The sequence below is a fragment of the Salarias fasciatus genome, chromosome 6, assembly GCF_902148845.1.
Source record: "Salarias fasciatus chromosome 6, fSalaFa1.1, whole genome shotgun sequence".
Classification (NCBI taxonomy): Eukaryota; Metazoa; Chordata; class Actinopteri; order Blenniiformes; family Blenniidae; genus Salarias; species Salarias fasciatus.
Genome location: NC_043750.1, coordinates 11,163,922 through 11,181,805, shown reverse-complemented (window position 1 = coordinate 11,181,805; position 17,884 = coordinate 11,163,922). Strand labels below are relative to the sequence as shown.

At 43.1% G+C, this 17,884-nt stretch overlaps 3 protein-coding genes across 3 annotated transcripts; all 3 read right to left on the bottom strand.

The window, feature by feature from the left end:
- Positions 1 to 204: 204 nt before the first annotated feature.
- On the bottom strand, positions 205 to 537 carry LOC115389522 (snaclec VP12 subunit B-like). Its single transcript, XM_030092919.1, has one exon. The coding sequence runs from the start codon at positions 535 to 537 to the stop codon at positions 205 to 207; it is 333 nt and encodes a 110-aa protein (XP_029948779.1).
- Positions 538 to 3,876: 3,339 nt separating this feature from the next.
- On the bottom strand, positions 3,877 to 4,414 carry LOC115389520 (C-type lectin lectoxin-Lio2-like). Its single transcript, XM_030092918.1, has 2 exons — positions 4,367 to 4,414; positions 3,877 to 4,218 (listed from the first exon to the last, which is right to left on the bottom strand). The coding sequence occupies exons 1-2, from the start codon at positions 4,412 to 4,414 to the stop codon at positions 3,877 to 3,879; spliced, it is 390 nt and encodes a 129-aa protein (XP_029948778.1).
- Positions 4,415 to 12,825: 8,411 nt separating this feature from the next.
- On the bottom strand, positions 12,826 to 13,194 carry LOC115389519 (snaclec VP12 subunit B-like). Its single transcript, XM_030092917.1, has one exon. The coding sequence runs from the start codon at positions 13,192 to 13,194 to the stop codon at positions 12,826 to 12,828; it is 369 nt and encodes a 122-aa protein (XP_029948777.1).
- Positions 13,195 to 17,884: the final 4,690 nt, after the last annotated feature.

The following is a 17,884-nucleotide window of genomic DNA, read 5'->3' as shown; positions in this document are numbered from 1 at the left end:
CTCCCAGATACAAGTGACCATCCGTAATAAGACAAAGAACCTCCTCCAGCATCACAACAGAAATTGAAAATGATTGTTCACATGTATTTTTCTAATTCATTTTGTGTGAACTATATTTTCTATTCACTAAACCTTTTTGGTGTTGCAACAGCATTTTGTTGTTAAAATGAAGCCATACATTTTAAACCTGTTCTCTAGAATGTCTCATTTGCAGAGAAAGTAGCGTTTCTCCTCACAGTTATAGTTTCCCCACAGTCCCTCCACTGTTAGAGCTCCACAGCGTCTCCACGTTGGACACTGGTGGTCCTTGTCTCCTCCTTGGGGCCAGGCTTTGTACACCATTGTCTCTCCGTCCACCCACAGCCACTGGTCAGCGAGGAAACGCAGGCCGATCCACACAGGTTCAGTCAAGTCGTAGCACTGCATCTCAGTTTGTGCGAGAAGACGGTCGGTTTCAGAGGCGATGCTGATCAGATCACTGTGCTCCTCTCTGCAGTGCTCCAGAGCCTCCTCCCAAGTCTTCTTCTCATAGTTCATCACAGAAATCTTGATGCAGAAAAACGGCAGAGTCACATTTTCTTTGGCATCATTCCATTGTCCACTTGAAAAGATCGATCCTCTGCTCTCTTGATTAAAATAATTATCTGGTTGACCAATGTCCCAGTTTGTGTATGTAACGTATCCTCCTCCTGACCATTTCCAGCGAGTGGCATTTGTCGGATCTCGATAAAGGCCGATCCATGCTATGTTCCATTTCAGGATTTTTTGTCCCGCTGCAGCTTTCAGGATCTTCTCAGTATCTTTCTGGCCATTCACAGAAGAAAGATCGATGTAATATTTTCTACAGTGAGTCTGAGCATCTGTCCAGTTCATTGCTTGAGAGACAAAATGATGTGTTCCGACTTCTCCCTCAACGTCCGCATATAAAACAGAAAGAAAAAAGAAGAGTGTCTGTATTTCCATGGTTATTCTTCTGAAACTCAAGCTGAAACTGTCCTCTGCTGTTGATGCTTCAATAGTGTCAGTGCTCCTCAGAGTTTGGGTTTGCATGTGTTTTGACTGGTGAAAACACAAATGAATGTCATGACTGGCACTGAAATCACAAATATAAAACCAAATAATACGCAAAGCGAAGACAGACCTGAATAACATTGTGGTGTAACCTGATACTACAGTGCATTTTATGCTCAGTTAGGACAATAAACTGTTTATTTTCACATTTTTATTTGCCTTTATTTGATCAGGAAAATCATCTAGAATAAACCCTGATTTACTATGAAAACCACCACCAGTAAAAAAAACATGTAAAGTGAATGAGCGAATTGATAGAGTTACTATTTACAAGAGCATCCTTAGAATGTATTTGTTTGCATTTATGATGGCGTACACACGCACGCATGCCCACACGCACGCATGCCCACACGCACTCACAAAACCTATAACACTATCACATTATAGTAAAAAGTGTTTTTTTCATGATCACTTGAGAAGCAACTTCAAACAACCTTGGAAAGTTGCCTACATGAGTAATCACCAGTATCACTTTGACTTGATCATTATGAAATGTTGATTTAGACACAAGGTTTGTGTTTTTTTTTTTTAAAAATACAAGGTGTTTGTTGCTTGAAAGAACAAAGATGCTTTGAGAAGATGCTTGACAAGCAACTCTTCACAAATGAGCTGGTAGAACTGACAGTCGGACTTGATTTTTCAGGGACTGTAGCCATTGACTGGCAGACAGCTGGATTTGGAAAAACTACTTTTCCTTTGTTGCGCTGCTTGTTTGTGCATTACTTTCTGCTGACTTTATCATCTTTTAATATTATCAAGTGTGAGAAGGTTGTGTGGGATGTTCATATGCTGTGAAATAGTGCAATTGTCACAATTTTTACCATCAGAGAAGCTGATTTTAAAGTCCCACAATGCAGCAGGGGCTTGTACAGTTAGTACTCAAAACAACATTTGAAAGCTAAAACTTTGAATCTCATGTCTGTCGGGACAATAAATGTGCATGTTGCCCCCCTGTGCTTGTGTCGCCCTTGAGATGGATTTGGAACATGCTGGGTGGACCCTGGATGTGACCCTGTGCTGATCTCTGTATTGACTTAAAACCCCTGACTTCTCTCACTTGGCTGAAGCAGGACACTGGGTGGAGGGACTCAGCGTTCATTTATTGACACAACTCTTCTGAAATGAAGATGCAAAGTTGTTGTGTCACCATTTTGCTGAATCACAACACATACAGTACATATTGGACCAACTTCTGGGCTGCACCGCGAAGAAAGACAATTTATTAGAATAAGAAGCAGACACCCTCCCCCCATGCTATCGAGCTTCCTCCTACAAAACACGATTCCACATCATCATTATTTCGAAAAAATAGCTTCCAATTAAATCAAGGATGATGAACTCCAGCAACACACCATTTTATAAACTGTGGTGAAATCACTGCTGCTGCTTTTCAGTAATCTATCTGATTGTATTTTATCTCACACTCAGTGTTATTGAGCAAGTCATGCCACAGACTGCACATCAAAAGTTCACTTGGAATAATGTTCTCAGTGGGGATATTTAATTTAGAACAAAGATAGAAAACCATCTTTCCTCCACACTCCGTCACCTTGAGCTGCTTGCAGAGGAAAACCCAGGAAACCCAAATATTGATCAACCTTTTGTTTTCGCTCTCAAAATTTGGTAAAACAGTCAGATCTTGTACTTTTTCAGTCAGTACGAGTGCAGATATTCTGTAGAGTTAGTTTCACCAACATGAACCACATTGTGATGAAGCAGGAGTCACTGCAGGTGCAAAGAGTTTTGTGACAGATTTAACTGACAAATGAGAAGATGTTCAGTGTCATTGACAGTGTAAATTCATGAAGCTGAATGGTAGATCATGTAAACACGCTAATCCTCCCAGTGCATTTATTAACCTTGTACAGGTCAAGTATTTGGTCACTTGTGCTGCTCTTTAAATTTTCTTCTAAATTAACCATAATAAAATAATTAATATATACTATCACAGCAGCACTTTGATTTCAGCTCCATGTTAGTTTCCCTGACTGCTTCTTTTATATTAGTAATGAGAAGATTCATGAAGAATTGTAAAAAAAAAAAACAGTTCTTGAAAACCAGCACTCTGTTGAAGCAATGCTGCTGGTGACTGTACCTTTTTGAAACAAATCCAATAAGACCTTTCAGTCATATTGAGTGTCTTTTCTTTCTAAATACACAACCCCTTTTCACTTCACACATATTTGAATGTGTGTGTTGACTTAGAAAGTCTGAAACCACATGAAATACTATTGCGCTCCCATCATTTTTATTGGCTTTGCATTCGGTGAAAACAAAAACCAGTGTGTCAAACTTCTTCATTTTCTGCAAATTATCTAAACTGATCTATCTGTCTGTCCGTCTGTCTATCTATCTATCTATCTATCTATCTATCTATCCCAATATGTTTACTTGCACTCAGCAGCAAGCACATATAGACCACATATATACATACAGACAATTAATGTTTTGCATAAAGCATTGCAAATGTCCTAATTTCAGCAGGCAGTCATGATATTTTATTTAAAAAGAAGTGTACAGAGTATGTGAAAACTCACTGATCTCCCTGGAAAAATTTCGCTAATTCTGTTTCACTGTATTCAAACATAAATGTGCAAGAAAAAGTAGAATCTCCCAGATACAAGTGTCCATTCACAATAAGAGAAAGAAACTCCTCCAGCGTCATTACAGAAATTAAAAATTACAGTTCACTTGTACTTTTGCAATAAGTTTTGTGTGTTCTATATTTTCTATTCACTAAACCTTTTAGGTGTTGCAATGACATTTTGTAGTTTAAATGAAGCCATACATGTTCTCCATAATGTCTCATTTGCAGAGAAAGTAGCGTTTCTCCTCACAGTTATAGTTTCCCCACAGTCCCTCCACTGTCAGAGCTCCACAGCGTCTCCACGTTGGACACTGGTGGTCCTTGTCTCCTCCTTGGGGCCAGGCTTTGTACACCATTGTCTTTCCGTCCACCCACAGCCACTGGTCAGCGAGGAAACGCAGGCCGATCCACACATGTTCAGTCAAGTCGTAGCACTGCATCTCAGTTTGTGCGAGAAGACGGTCGGTTTCAGAGGCGATGCTGATCAGATCACTGTGCTCCTCTCTGCAGTGCTCCAGAGCCTCCTCCCAAGTCTTCTTCTCATAGTTCATCACAGAAATCTTGATGCAGAAAAAAGGAAAAAGGATGTTTTCATTGCCATCATTCCATTGTCCGTTTGGATAGATCATTCCTTTGGACTCTTGACTGAAATGATTATCTGGTTGACCTACGGCCCAGTTTGTGTATGTAACGTATCCTCCTCCTGACCATTTCCAGCGAGTGGTATTTGTAGGATCTCGATAAAGGCCGATCCATGCTATGTTCCATTTCAGACTTGTTTGCCCTGCTGCAGCTTTCAGGATCTTCTCAGTATCTTTCTGATCATTCACATGCGATAGATCGGTGTAATATTTTCTACAGTGAGTCTGAGCATCTGTCCAGTTCATCGGTTGAGAGACAAAATGGTATGTTCCGACTTCTCCCTCAACTCTCTCACAGAAAACAGAAGCAAAAAAAAAGAAGAGTGTCTGTATTTCCATGGTTATTCCTCTGAAACTTAAGCTGAAACTGTTCCCTGCTGTTGTCGCTCCTGTAATAGAGTCGTTACAGTGTCAGTGCTCTTCAGGGTTTGAGTTTGCATATGTTTTGATTGGTGAACACAAAGGTGAATGTCATGATTGGCATTGAATTAAAAAAAATTAAAAACTAAATAATACACAAAGCAAAGACAGAGCAGAGTAACATGGTTTTGTAACCTGATAAAATTAATTCCATTTGTTTGAACAATAAACTAAGTTTATTTTCTCATTGCTCTTTGCCATTAATTATTCAAGTAAATCATGAAGAATAAATCCTTATTTATTATGGAAATGTAGTAACAAACATCCAAAGAGAACGAGTGACTCGATTGAGTTGCTAATCAAAAGAGCAACCGTTGAATTTACACATGCATACACACAAGCTATCACATTATCACATTTCAGTGTAAAGTTTCCTGTTCACTGGTGAATTTGCTGCAAACAATCTTCAAAAGTTGCCAAAATATGAAATGAGTAATCACCAGTATCACTTTGATTTGATCCACACCAAATGTTTCTTTAGACCCAAGGTTTATGTTTTAAAAAAATAAAATATGTTTCTTTAAATTGCCCTTGAGAACAAATGATCTGTTAAAACTGACAGTCGGACTGCTTACAGAGGAAAGACCCTGAAACCAGTGGCGTAGCTGGGATGTATTACACATGGGTTTTCATATGTGTCAAAGGGGCCCGCATGTTTGGCATGCCGCATTGCACACAGGACAGAAAAAAGCCAAAAAAGTGCAGGAAATAATAATAATAATAATAAACTAATCATGAGTTAAAAAATGTATTGGAAACACTCATAATTGCAAACATATAGCCCATTACATGAGGACCATTATTGTTTACAACCAATTTTTATAGGTTTAACCCTATTCGAGAGTAACGAGACCCTTTGAGTGTTTACGTTTACATGCAGGCAATCACTCTTTCTTAATCGGAATACTCGCAATAACCCGATTGCGCACAGCCATGTAAACACCTGCAAAAATCCAAAAACGCTCATTTTCCAGTTTTTAAAAACCTAAATATTGTGGTGAGCGGTGGCAAGAATGAAGGAGGACTCAGTCTGCTCTTTAGTTTAAACAAGCACAGGAGTTTATTGTGAACACAACTAACCCATAAGGCACCCTCCCCACGCAGCAAGCAGGCAGGTCCCTCCCCCACAGGTCCCCCTGAGCCACGGTGCTCAACAAATAAACATAAAGGAACACAAAACGGGTGGCAAACAGGACACAACAATAAACCAAAACACATGCATAATAAAAGGACACAAATAAACACACAAAACACACGGAACATGGCCCGGAACAGCCCAAATAGTCCCGGTACCCAGGGTGCCTTGCGGCACAAGCACAGTCAACAGGGCAGCGGCCCTCTGTCGCCCCCTAGCGACCCCCCGCGGTCGCTACAATATTACCCCTGGGTTACTCCTTTTCTAACCCGAATTTCTGATCATGTAAACGAGTGAATACTCCAGTCAAAAGGGACATGAAACACTGTTCTGTGCATGTTCTATGTGCAAGGAGTCTTGATCTTTCAGTACGTAAACTACTTGTGACGCAGTTTACCTGCTACTACTGTATTTTCGGCACTATAAGGCTCACTGGATTAATAGGCGCAGTCAATGAATGGTTTTTATTAAAAAAAAATTCATACATGGGGCGCACCACATTTTAAGGCGCATAGGATGTATAGAATAGTAGGAGAGAAATACATATTGGCAGTCTAGGTGGTTACATTCTCGGTTGAAATGTGTGAGTAAAGTGACATATCAGAGCGAGTTTGACTGAGGATCGCTCCGCTTCACGGATATGCAGCTCAGAGCGTGGCCACGACTGGTCTAACTCGCTTGGTCACCGGGGTTCAGCCAGCTGCGGTCTCCTGAGTGAAGTGCCCCACCGACAGCTCAGCCGCAGCCGGCCAGCCGCTCCCGGCGTCCCAGCGAGTGGGCTGCCGGGCGGGGGCCGGCCGTTCTCGGAGTCGCAGCGTGCATGCTGCCGCCCAGCGTCCAACCGCTCCCCAGGTTGGCTGGCTGTGCAGCCACGTGCCGTGCTCCGTTCTGTTTAAACTAGCTAGCTTAGCAGCTTAGCAAACAGGGGTTGTTTGCTCATTTGATCAGGGTGATTACCGTAATTCCTGCAAAAAAGGCGCATCGAATTATAAGGCGCTCTGTTGGATTTTGAGAAAATTACAGGCTTTTACGTGCACCTTATAGTGCGTAAAATACGGTAAGTAAATAAAATTTGCGGAAACGATCATTCAGTTCTTCTCTTTGACTGAAAAAATGGTGCATCACATCACTGAACATGTTACAGCTTCTTCTGGCGCACGTCCTGGTCCTGCCGGCTTTTTTTCACAACATGCAGAGGGAGCCTGCGCTTCAGGGGCCCTTCTTCTGTGGTGTCTGTGTAAAATTAGGTTGAACATGCAAAACAGCGCACCTAGTGGCATGAAGTGCAAATGCAGTCATGGCATCATCTGTGCGCTGTGGTTTGAATGGGGATATCCCTGATCATGTAAACAGGAGTAACTGTCTGTTTAAGCATGTAAACGGGTTATTCCAGAATATTAACCTTAAATTGACTGCATGTAAACGTAATGACTGCACGTTGATGCAAGCTGGGTAATTGTGCGGCCCCATTAGGTGGGTTCCCGATGTGTTATTAATGTGTATTCTTGGGGTTTCAACTTGTGTCGCTGATATCTGCCATCTGTCGGGCGATCCTACTAGCAACTAATCAGTGAGTACTCGGAAAGGGCCCCATGCGGGGGATTTTCGACACGCTGTCGTTGCAGTGTCTAGTGTTGCGCCTTTAATTTGTCATTGAAACTGACTGATGTCAGCTGTCCCTCGGGGCCCCCTTTCAACTCGGGGCCCTAGGCAAGTGCCTGTGTTGCCTGCCCCGTAGCGGCGCCTCTGGCTGGAGAGAAGGCAGCTGCTGAGCTCATTCAGCCTCGGATTTAAACAAACAAACAAACAAACAAACAAACAAACAAAAATCCTCGTCAGTGTGCTGGTGGCACAGGATTTCACCACAAGAGGCCCCGTGGGTTTTCATAACCCACCAACCCTACATAAATTACGCCTCTGTCTGAAACCCAAATATTTCTCAACCCTTTTTTTTTTATTCTCTCCACATTTGGTAAAACAGTCAGATTTTGTACTTTTTCAGTCAGTACGAGTGCAGATATCCGGTAAAGTTAGTTTCACCAACATGAACCACGTTGTGATGAACCAGGAGTCACTGCAGGTGCATTGAGTTTCAGAACCAATAGATTTAACTGACAAATGAGAAGATTTTCAGTGTCATTGACAGTGTAAATTCATGAAGGTGAATGGTGGATCATGTAAACACGATAATCCTCCCAGTGCATTTATTAACCTTTACAGGTCAAGTATTTGGTCACTTGTGCTGCTCTTTATGTTTCCTTCTACATTAACCATAATAAAATAATTACCATATACTATCACAACAGCACTTTGATTTCAGCTCCTTTGTTGTAGCAAACATCCCTTCATCCATGTTAGTTTCACTGACTGCTTCTTTTAGATTAATAATGGGAAGATTCATGAAGAATTGTGAAAAATTGTATTTGAACATGAGCACTCTGTTGAAAACATGCTGACTGTATCTTTTTGAAACACAAACCCAGTAAGTCCTTTAAATCATATTTAGTGACTTTTCTTTCTAAATACACAAAAGTTTTCATTAAAGGTGTAATATAGGATTTTCCATTTGCTTTGAGTTCCGGGTGGATCATCAAAATAACTGGTGGGTCTGTTTGTCAATCATTCTGACGAGCTGCTTTCGTAAAGCCGTTGTACGTGCTCGCTACCAATAAGGTTCTACTTATTGCGCATGCGCATTCAGAGTGTTTATGCAGCCGGTGAGCTTCTGTTTCAGCCACTACTTACCGATGGCGAGTCTGACATAATGAAACTGTAACTGTTTCGGAAAATAAGCTTTATGAGCGAGGCGGATCGCAGAAACTGTAAACAGAGCCGTGCACACCCGGAGAAGATGAGCTCATGCTCGCACGCTTCCGCCATCGATAGGCGTTTCCTCTGGAGAAGCCGTCGAGCAGGTAGGATGGTCTGGTGCATGCTCATTTTTCAAAAAGCGAGTAACAGACGTTTGGCTTCGTCTTTTTGAGAAAATCCTATTTAAAGTTAGCTAATGAAAGCCGATTTGGGGAATTTCTTAACGAGAAAAAGTAATATATGAGTTGTTTTGCTTAGTTTTAGTCCATTTTGCGATCACTTTAATTGTTCAATTGGATGTGATTAAAAACATTCCCTTGAAAATGAGTGTCACATCAATAGCATACAGTTATATACACATGATTACTAATGGTAGATAATCACTGGAAGGAAGAGTGTACAGTGACAGTTCTCAGTGGATCTTCATCCAGTCCTCTTTGTTTTAGCAAGTGTGGTTTTTGTTTTTTACAAGCACTCTGTAGTGTAATTTGCAAAGCAGTTCTCTGCCATGCCTTCTAACGACAAGACAGTGAGAAATGTATTGACTGGCTATGGTGTATCTGGGTCGGCCAGTGAAGGTTCTTGGGGGTAACAAATCTGGCTGGCCTTGCATTCTTCAAGCAAATTGCAAAAACGCCTGTGCTGTGATTCCCACTGGTGACAGACATTCCCATTTGAAGGATGATGTCTGGACACCACCACATGCAGAGCAGACAAAGTTCTTGTATGGTCATCCAACACTCTATAGATTCATGAATAGGACTTGATCTTACAATCCCTAAGTTTCACAACACTCCTTGCCAGAGACTGCTTTCGATGGTGGGGACAGACTGAGGCCAACCCTGACACATCCTCAGTCGTGTACCTCAATGTCATTGAGTGTTTCAGCCATTAATCATAATACACTCTCTGTTGAGGAAGTCCCACCACAGGCTGATCAGACATGGGTGTGTGTCACCTTGGGGCCCAGACAGGATCCTTCCTCTAATCCACAGCCAGTGACTGTGTCTTTATGCTGTATTGGCCAGAGCTTTGATGGTTTTTCTCTGTATTGGCCTACTAATTCTTCATTCCAATCTATAGAGATGTTCCTGGTCAAAATTATTGGGCTCATTTCTCTGAAGTGATTTAAAGGTGCTGTAGGCAGGATTACCTTCGCAAGATGGCGATTTGACCCATCCAAGATGGCAATTTGAAACCTGTAGTCGGGGCCGGCAGTGTCACAGCCACCTGCGCCGGCGGGTTGATTCACCTGTGACCTTTTCATGGCGGGCCTGGGGTCAAAGCTGTTTTTTAAGAATTACAGTGGAAACAGACGGTGTCCTCCGTGGAGTTTTGATGATGTTATGTCCGATGAAGCAGGTAATATGCAGGCCTGGACTTTCTCGTGTGCGTTCACGAGAAACAGAGCTTTAAAGCGGCGCCCCCTCGACCAATCAGGATAGAGCCTCAAGGTGCGTTCACACCGGGCGCGTCGCGGGCGTCGTCGACGCTTGAGACACCTCGAAGCTGACGCTTGTGACGCTTCGAGCACGACGCTTGACACCAGGTGGTCACAAAGCTCGCGACGCTCTTGACGCGCGTCAGTTTATTGGCGCGCGGGAGGCTGATTTCTGTTTCCCGCTATGGCGGATCGCATCAGGAGAGCGGCTCGACTTTATTTGTTAAATAAAGCTAGACAGCGTCGTCGTCGGAAAAGTCGCTATTGGCTGGTCTGCTCCTCTCTGCTCTGACTGCAGCAGGGAGCGCTGCGTGAGACTGACCGCCTGTGAGCGCTTTGGGATGGGGGAGGGGCTCACAGCAGCACCCGCTGCTCATTGACGACAGCAACGAGACGTCCTGTCACGTCTCCAGAGCACCAGAAAATGTTGCTAGATTTGTCGCTAGTCGCTTTTGACAAAAAAAAGTCGCCAAGAGGCTTTGGAAAGTCGCCAGATTTAGCGAGAAAGTCGTCAAGTTAGCAACATTGGCTGGCCCGCATCGGTCCTCAGATCACTCGTAGTGACGTAGCACCGGAGGGATCGTCTCTGATTGGTTGACGCCCAGCGGCAGCGCGTCGAAAGTTCAGTTTTCCCAACTCTCAAAAAGCGACGCTCACGACGCTCCTGACGCCGGGACGCGCGTCGTGGGCGTCGACGCTCGAAACGCTCGAAAGCCGACGCTCCTGACGCGCTGCCCCGCCGCCTGCTGCTCCACGATGCTCGTCCACCATAGACTTTGCATAGAAAAGCGCCGCTCACGACGCTTGCGACGCGTCCGGTGTGAACGCACCGTCAGGGGCTCTTCTGATTGGTCAAAGATACCTAGAGCGGTTGTGAATCCTTTTCAGCTCAGAACAGAGACAGATGGAATCGCTGCGCCCTCGCAGTAGTGCAATTATACTACACTCCTAAAGGATTATCAATGGATACTCAAACATTTAATCCAAAGAAAACACAGAAAAATTAGCACTGACTAGCAAAATCCTGCCTACAGCACCTTTGATACACCGCAAAGCACTTGTAAAAAAAACATTTTAAATCCTCTTCATCCCCTTTCACGTCATATAATTAAGGTTCCTCTCAAAAGCAAAAAAACCAAGAGGACTAGACAAAGATTCATAATGAGCACTGTCACTTCACACTTCGCGGCGTTCCCTCCAGTGATGATCCAACATTAGAGTTCCCAGAGTGCTCCAAAGAAGAAAAATAGCTGAAGCTTCCTCTTTCGAGACACCTTCCTGTTACACTGAAATCTTAGTGTGTGTGTGAGAGCATTTCAGTTTTGTTTATTAGAGCTTTTCAGTAGTGTGTGTGTTTGAGAGCATTTCGGTATTGTCTGTGAGAGCGTTTCAGTATTGTCTTCAAGAGCATTTCATTAGTGTACGTAAGAGGAAAACATTAGTAGTGTGTGTGAGTGTTTCAGTTGTAAGTGTGTGAGGCTTTCATTTTAATGTGTGGACATGTTCAGTTTCATAAGTGTGTGTGAATGGTAATGCTGAAAAATGTCCCTGTCGGCCCCTCAAACTCCACTTTTTTAAGGTTTTAAGCATGCCACAAAGTTGATTTCCTTTTAAAACCACCCCAAAAGGTTACTTGACTTCATCATCCTGCCTACTGCCCCCCCCCCCCCCCCCCCCAACTCTGGGCTTGGGACAACAGAACCGTTTGTCCCCCCCCCTGTCGGCGGTTGTATGTGTAGAGGCTGTCGGTGCGGAATCCAATATGGCGGCAATATGGGTGCCGCAATAATGGTGATAAGAAATAGTGACATTTGAGTGATTTTGGTTAGTTTTACAACATTTTGCAATCAATCTAATTGTGCGATTGGATATGAAGGTTTATCTTTATGACTCTTTCAAAAGTATGCATGAGGATGAACTTTTCACTTCACACACACAGTATTTTAGTGTGTGCCAACTTAAACAGTCCAAAACCACTTGTAAATACTGTCACGCTTCCGTTTTATTTATTGGCTCTACGTTTGGTAAAATGAAAACAATGTGTTTCCTCATTTAGAGAGACGCTTGGGTTAACTCTGTCTTTAAAGCACGTTTTGTGTTACTGCTCCACAACATCTGTGGAGGAAGTGGCCAAACGAGTCAGAATTCTGAAAACAACATTCAACTAATTTGCACTTTTTTTAATTTGAAGACTTATATTTTGATGGAGCCCTAATTTACTGTTTTCATTGCTTATTAAATAAATAACTGCAATGTGATTGATTTAGTTTCTGGTTTGGATATGTTTAATTATGCTTAACAACAAATATATGAAGTACAAATAATAACAATACATGTTTTGCAGAAAGCATTACGAAAGTCATAATTTTAACATGCAGACATGGTACTTTATCTAAAAACCAAAGTGTACACAATTTGTCAAAATTTAGGGATCTCATTGAAAAATATTCATTAATTCTGTTGTACAGTCATTCAAACATAAACATGTTGCAAAAAGCAGAATCACTCAGATACAAGTATTCATCACAAAATTAGTGACAGAACCTTCTCAGTAAACCTTTCACAGTAAAAATTAAAAATATTTAAATATTTATCACATATTTTTGCAATTCATTTTGTGTGTACTACATTTTCTGTCCACTAAACCTTTTAAAGTGTTGTAATAACATTTTGTTGTTAAAATGAAGCCATACATTTCAAACCTGTTCTCTAGAATGTCTCATTTGCAGATAAAGTAGCGTTTCTCCTCACAGTTATAGTTTCCCCACAGTCCCTCCACTGTCAGAGCTCCACAGCGTCTCCAGGTTGGACACTGGTGGTCCTCATCTCCTCCTTCGGACCAGGCTTTGTACACCATTGTCTTTCCGTCCACCCACAGCCACTGGTCAGGGAGGAAACGCAGGCCGATCCACACAGGTTCAGTCAAGTCGTTGCGCTGCATCTCAGTTTGTGCGAGAAGACGGTCGGTTTCAGAGGCGATGCTGATCAGATCACTGTGCTCCTCTCTGCAGTGCTCCAGAGCCTCCTCCCAAGTCTTCTTCTCATAGTTCAGCCCAGAAATCTTGATGCAGAAAAAAGGCATGGACATGTTTTCACTGATGTCATTCCATTGTCCATTCGAAAAAATCATTCCTCTGTTCTCTTTGTCAGGATTGTCTGGTTGACCAATGTCCCAGTTTGTGTGTGTAACGTATCCCCCTGCTGACCATTTCCAGTGAGTGGAATTTGCAGGATCTTGCTGAAGGCCGATCCAACCACCTTGGAATGGCGACGCCAGACTTCTGTATCTCCCTGCAGAATTTAGGATCTTCTCAGTATCTTCCTGGCTATTCACAGAAGAGAGATCGGTGTAATAGTTTCTACAGTAATTCTGAGCATTTCCCCAATTCATTGCTTTGAGGACAAAATGATGTGTTCCTACTTCTCCCTCAACTTCTGCACACAAAACAGAAGCAAAAAAGATTATCTCTATCTTCATAGTTGTTACTCTGAAATTCAACCTGATCCTGTCCTCTGCTGTTGTTGCTTCTACAATAAAGTCATTACACTGTCAGAGCTCCTCAGGGTTTGAATTTGCATGTGTTTTGACTGGTTAACACAATGAAAATCTCATGATTGGAAACGAAAACACAAATAGAAAACCACAAAATACACCAAACACAGACCGAGCAGATTAACATGGTTGTATAACCTGATCCTACAGTGCATTTTAAACTGGTTTACATCAATAAACTGTTTATTTACTCACTTTTCGTCTTCTTTATACCAGGCGGATCATTCAGAATAAGTCTTGATTTACAATGGAAACATCACTGGCTGGATGCAAAGTTTGACTCTCTTACCTATGTGCACATTAGTATGACATCAGATAGAGGAAGTCAGTCCAGAACAATAGTGCTAACAGGCTCTCAAGACTCCTATTATCACATGCAACGTAGATGTAGCGATAGAGAAAAAAAAACAAAGTCATCTTCTGCTTACCACAAGTGACATGCCACCCTAAGCCGTTTCCTTTGCATCCATAGGACAGGCCAGAAAAGCAACCACAAAGGATACACATAGATTTTTTTGCTTGTTTATTAGACAGTCATATGTTCCCTGTTGTCCTGGAGAACAAACAGTAGGTGATCGGATTGCAGTCATAAGGAGAGAGAAAAATATCCATCTTCTATTCCAGGGGTAAGCAACTCCTGGCCTTGAATACTACTGTCATGCATGTTTTAGCCCTCGCCCTTCTTCAGCACAATTTGATGCTGATTAGGGGTGTCAGCATTTACAATTTTTTCTATACATGTAACCAGGACTTTGAACCGATGTATAACTGGTTGCATGTGACGTCAAAGATTTGCAATCTTTTTCTATTGCAGTTTTGCTATATAACCACAAGAGAGCTCTGCCTCCACTGAAACACAGCACCTCATAATCCCATTAAATCAAAGACATTTCTGTAGTTATCAGACAAAAGGGCCACCATTTCAGCTATTAACTTAAGCTATTAACAGGTCGCCAGTCCAACACAGGACGAGAGACAGCCACACACATTCACATTAACACCTATGGACACCCTCGCTCACCACTTTACCTCATATACATGTTTTGGGGTTGTGGGAGGAAACTGGAGTACTTGGAGGAAAAGCCATGAACACGTAGAGAATATGCAAACTTCGACACAGAAAGGTCGAGCCAGCATCTGAACCAGGACTTTCTCTGGGAGGCGGGAGAGCTAACCACTACTCCACCGTGCAGCCATCAGCGAACCGTTGAAGACCAAGATCTTGAGCCATTGTGTTCTGCTGCAACAGATTCAGGAAGCACCAGTTCTCTCCCAGTGTGTTGAGGTTCTTTGAAAGGGAGGTACCTCAACACTCAATATGTACTGTGATTTCTTTATGTAAGTCGGAATTACATGTTTTGTTGTGTAAAGATCAAGTTCTTTATTGAGGAGTTACTTTGTATTGGTGTGTTAAGCTTTCTTTGAAATGTTTTACCTCTCCCCCTGCTCAGGAGGCGGAGTCAAAGGCCAACAGGACAACCCAGTCTCACGGCAATTCGTGCTATGAGTCATGTTAATTAATCTATTGCATCGTGTCCGGGAGCACGACTTGCACAGTTTTTTCGTGTCCCACGTCACTCTTTTTAAACTAATACATTTCTTTTTTTTTTTTTTTTTTTTTTTTCCCTTGTCCTGTTCGGCAGCTGGGGCGTGCAATATTGTATGATTGTAGCCTTTTACTATCCGAACAGATTTTAATGTTAGCAGCAGGACGAGACTGAGTCTCCTCCTGCTGCTGCCTTTATTTAAAGCTGGCATCCGGTATGGCTGCCGGACAGGACCGGGACGGAAATGCTCAGAGAGCAGAAACAGAAAGAGAGAAAGATAAAGAGAGGGAGAACGGAAGGGGGGGGGGGGGGCACAACCTATGTACAAAGTCACAATACAAAACAGTGTTGTCGACGCACCACACGCAACCTAGAACAATCCCAAACCCCCAATCTAGACAACACCAAAACAGAGCCGACTACCAACACAGAGAATTACAGAACCATACATACATTTTTTTTTTTTTTTTCCCCCGAACCATATTAATGAACAGACCAGGCCACAAAAATAAAAGGAGGTGTAGGGGAGGAAGAAAATGCAAGGGCACCACAAACCCTTTTTTTTTTTTTTGAATATAGCTAGTCGTAACTAGTAGTAAACTCGGGGCGTGTATCAAGAGAGGTCTGCTACAGATCACCATTAGTCTAACCACCACAAGAAGACAACTGAGTATGTGAAGAGTGATTAAAGATCAACGTGATCATGTGAATATGATGGTGACAGTGATGGTGATAGTGATCATGCATATATGACCTCTGACCTCTGAGAAGGCCAGAAGCAGGCCAGAGAGGCCCTCAGAGCCCAGACAGCTGGCGGTCATCACAGAGCCCGGATCCAAGCCGCCCCCCCAGGCAGACGCCCACGCTCCGGTCCAGAAACGGGGCAGAGGAAAGCCCCGGCCGGGGACCCTGGCAGTCCCGGGGCCCGGGCCCCGCGGAGCCACGACCGGCAGGAGCCGGTCCACCCCGGGCGCCGGAAGTGGCTGTGTTCGAAACCGCATACTTACCTACTACTCATACTAACTTATTGAGTATGCAGTGTGTTTACACTGGCAGTATGCGATTTTGAGTATGCGAGAAGTTCCCGGATGCATACTGCTTTCACCAGAAATGTTGAGTATACATCGTGTGTTCACTACTCATACTGAAATTGCCCAAGATGCAACGCGACAGACATTTGAATAAACTTTATTCAGTTCACAATGACTGTTTCTTCATGATGTACATTTAGCAAGCTGAGTATGGTTCTAGATTTAATCTTCCCTCCATTGTTTGTGCTCGTAGGTATGTTATGTTACGAGATTTCTGATTGGATTGACAATGATTAAAAATAGTAAAAAAAAAAAAAAAAAAAAACCCTTACATCTGAGAACAAGTCCATGCTGAAAGCGACCATGATGTACCGAAGACGGCGAGCCGATCTTTGTTGAAGAGCCGAAAAAACTCTCCGCCGGTAAAGCATCATAATTGGCATAATAAGTGGTCCGTGAACGGGACACCGGTCCAAACGGTGACGTTAAGCGAGATATATTGCTGAAAGATTGCCTTCTTGTTTTCAAAGTAAAAGCACAGATTTATCACTGAGGTTTTTTTGCATGAGAAAGGGAAAGGGGTGGTTTATTTTGGTGAAAATAACCGGAAGTACGTTGCTCACTGCGGCTGGCTTGAATTTCACCGAATTCGTCTGAACAAAATCATAAACGGCTGGTATTCTGACAAATAAACGACACACTCGGGCTCCAAACCACCACTTTGTCGCCTAATTTAAGAAAAAATCTCGATGAAGTTATACATTTGACGAGTTTAGAGCTAAAGTGAAATCAGCTTTAGCAGATCGATTCCTGCTCATGGAAGAAGTGCAATGCATTGTGGGTTATTATGTAGTATGCTGTAGTGTAAACGCTTCGCATACTGTTTGATGGACTGAGTAAGCAGGATGCAGGATGGATAGTATGAGTATGTAAGGCTGTAGTAGACAGTATGCGGTTTCGAACACAGCCTCTGTTTGCTCACGTGACCTAACCGCAACTTTGCGAGTCTCAAGAGTCTGCGTGCTTGTAGCTAAGCTCGCCGGTGCACACAGAACGGCGACATTAAGCTCCGGCCTATTGTCCACTTCTAACCTGTCAGTCACCATAACCACACAATTTGTCCTTCAGTCTCCCAACCGGGGAGCCCGGTGCGCGGCTGCACAGCCCAGTCGCCCGCCCGCCCGCGCGACGGGCGGAACAGGGAAGCAGCGGGGCAGCTGAACCGGCTGCCCGCGGCTGAGCTGTCGGCAGCTGGTGAGCAGTCGTAGCTACTTCCTGCGCTGCATGTCCGTTCCTCCCCAGTCAAACTCGCTTTGTTATGTCACTTTGCTCACTATTGAACACATTTGAACTGAGAATGTAACTACGTAGATCGCCAATATGTATTTCCACCATACAGAGAGTGGATCATTTTTTTTCTTCCCTTTTATATTTGAATGGATACTATCGCGATGTTTCCAGCATGTTCCTGTTCAGCTATGTGGGTGCACACATCTTTAAAGTTGCCTTCAGTGTGGACAGGGCAATAAAACAGTAAAACTGGCTATTATTTGAGTGTCTGCATAAAAGAAACAACAGTTTGTACCTCGTTTAATCGCAAGGGGGGCGTGGCCAGGCGAGTCTCATTGAAATGTATTAGTTTAAAAA

What these genes read in the sequence shown, in the direction of transcription:
- LOC115389522 (XM_030092919.1), bottom strand. Translation starts at nt 537, where the DNA reads ATGAACTATGAGAAGAAGACTTGGGAGGAGGCTCTGGAGCACTGCAGA.
- LOC115389520 (XM_030092918.1), bottom strand. Translation starts at nt 4,414, where the DNA reads ATGGATCGGCCTTTATCGAGATCCTACAAATACCACTCGCTGGAAATG. An exon ending in AATACCACTCGCTGGAAATG is followed by an intron (nt 4,219 to 4,366) that starts GTCAGGAGGAGG and finishes TTCTGCATCAAG; the next exon opens with ATTTCTGTGATGAACTATGA.
- LOC115389519 (XM_030092917.1), bottom strand. Translation starts at nt 13,194, where the DNA reads ATGTCCATGCCTTTTTTCTGCATCAAGATTTCTGGGCTGAACTATGAG.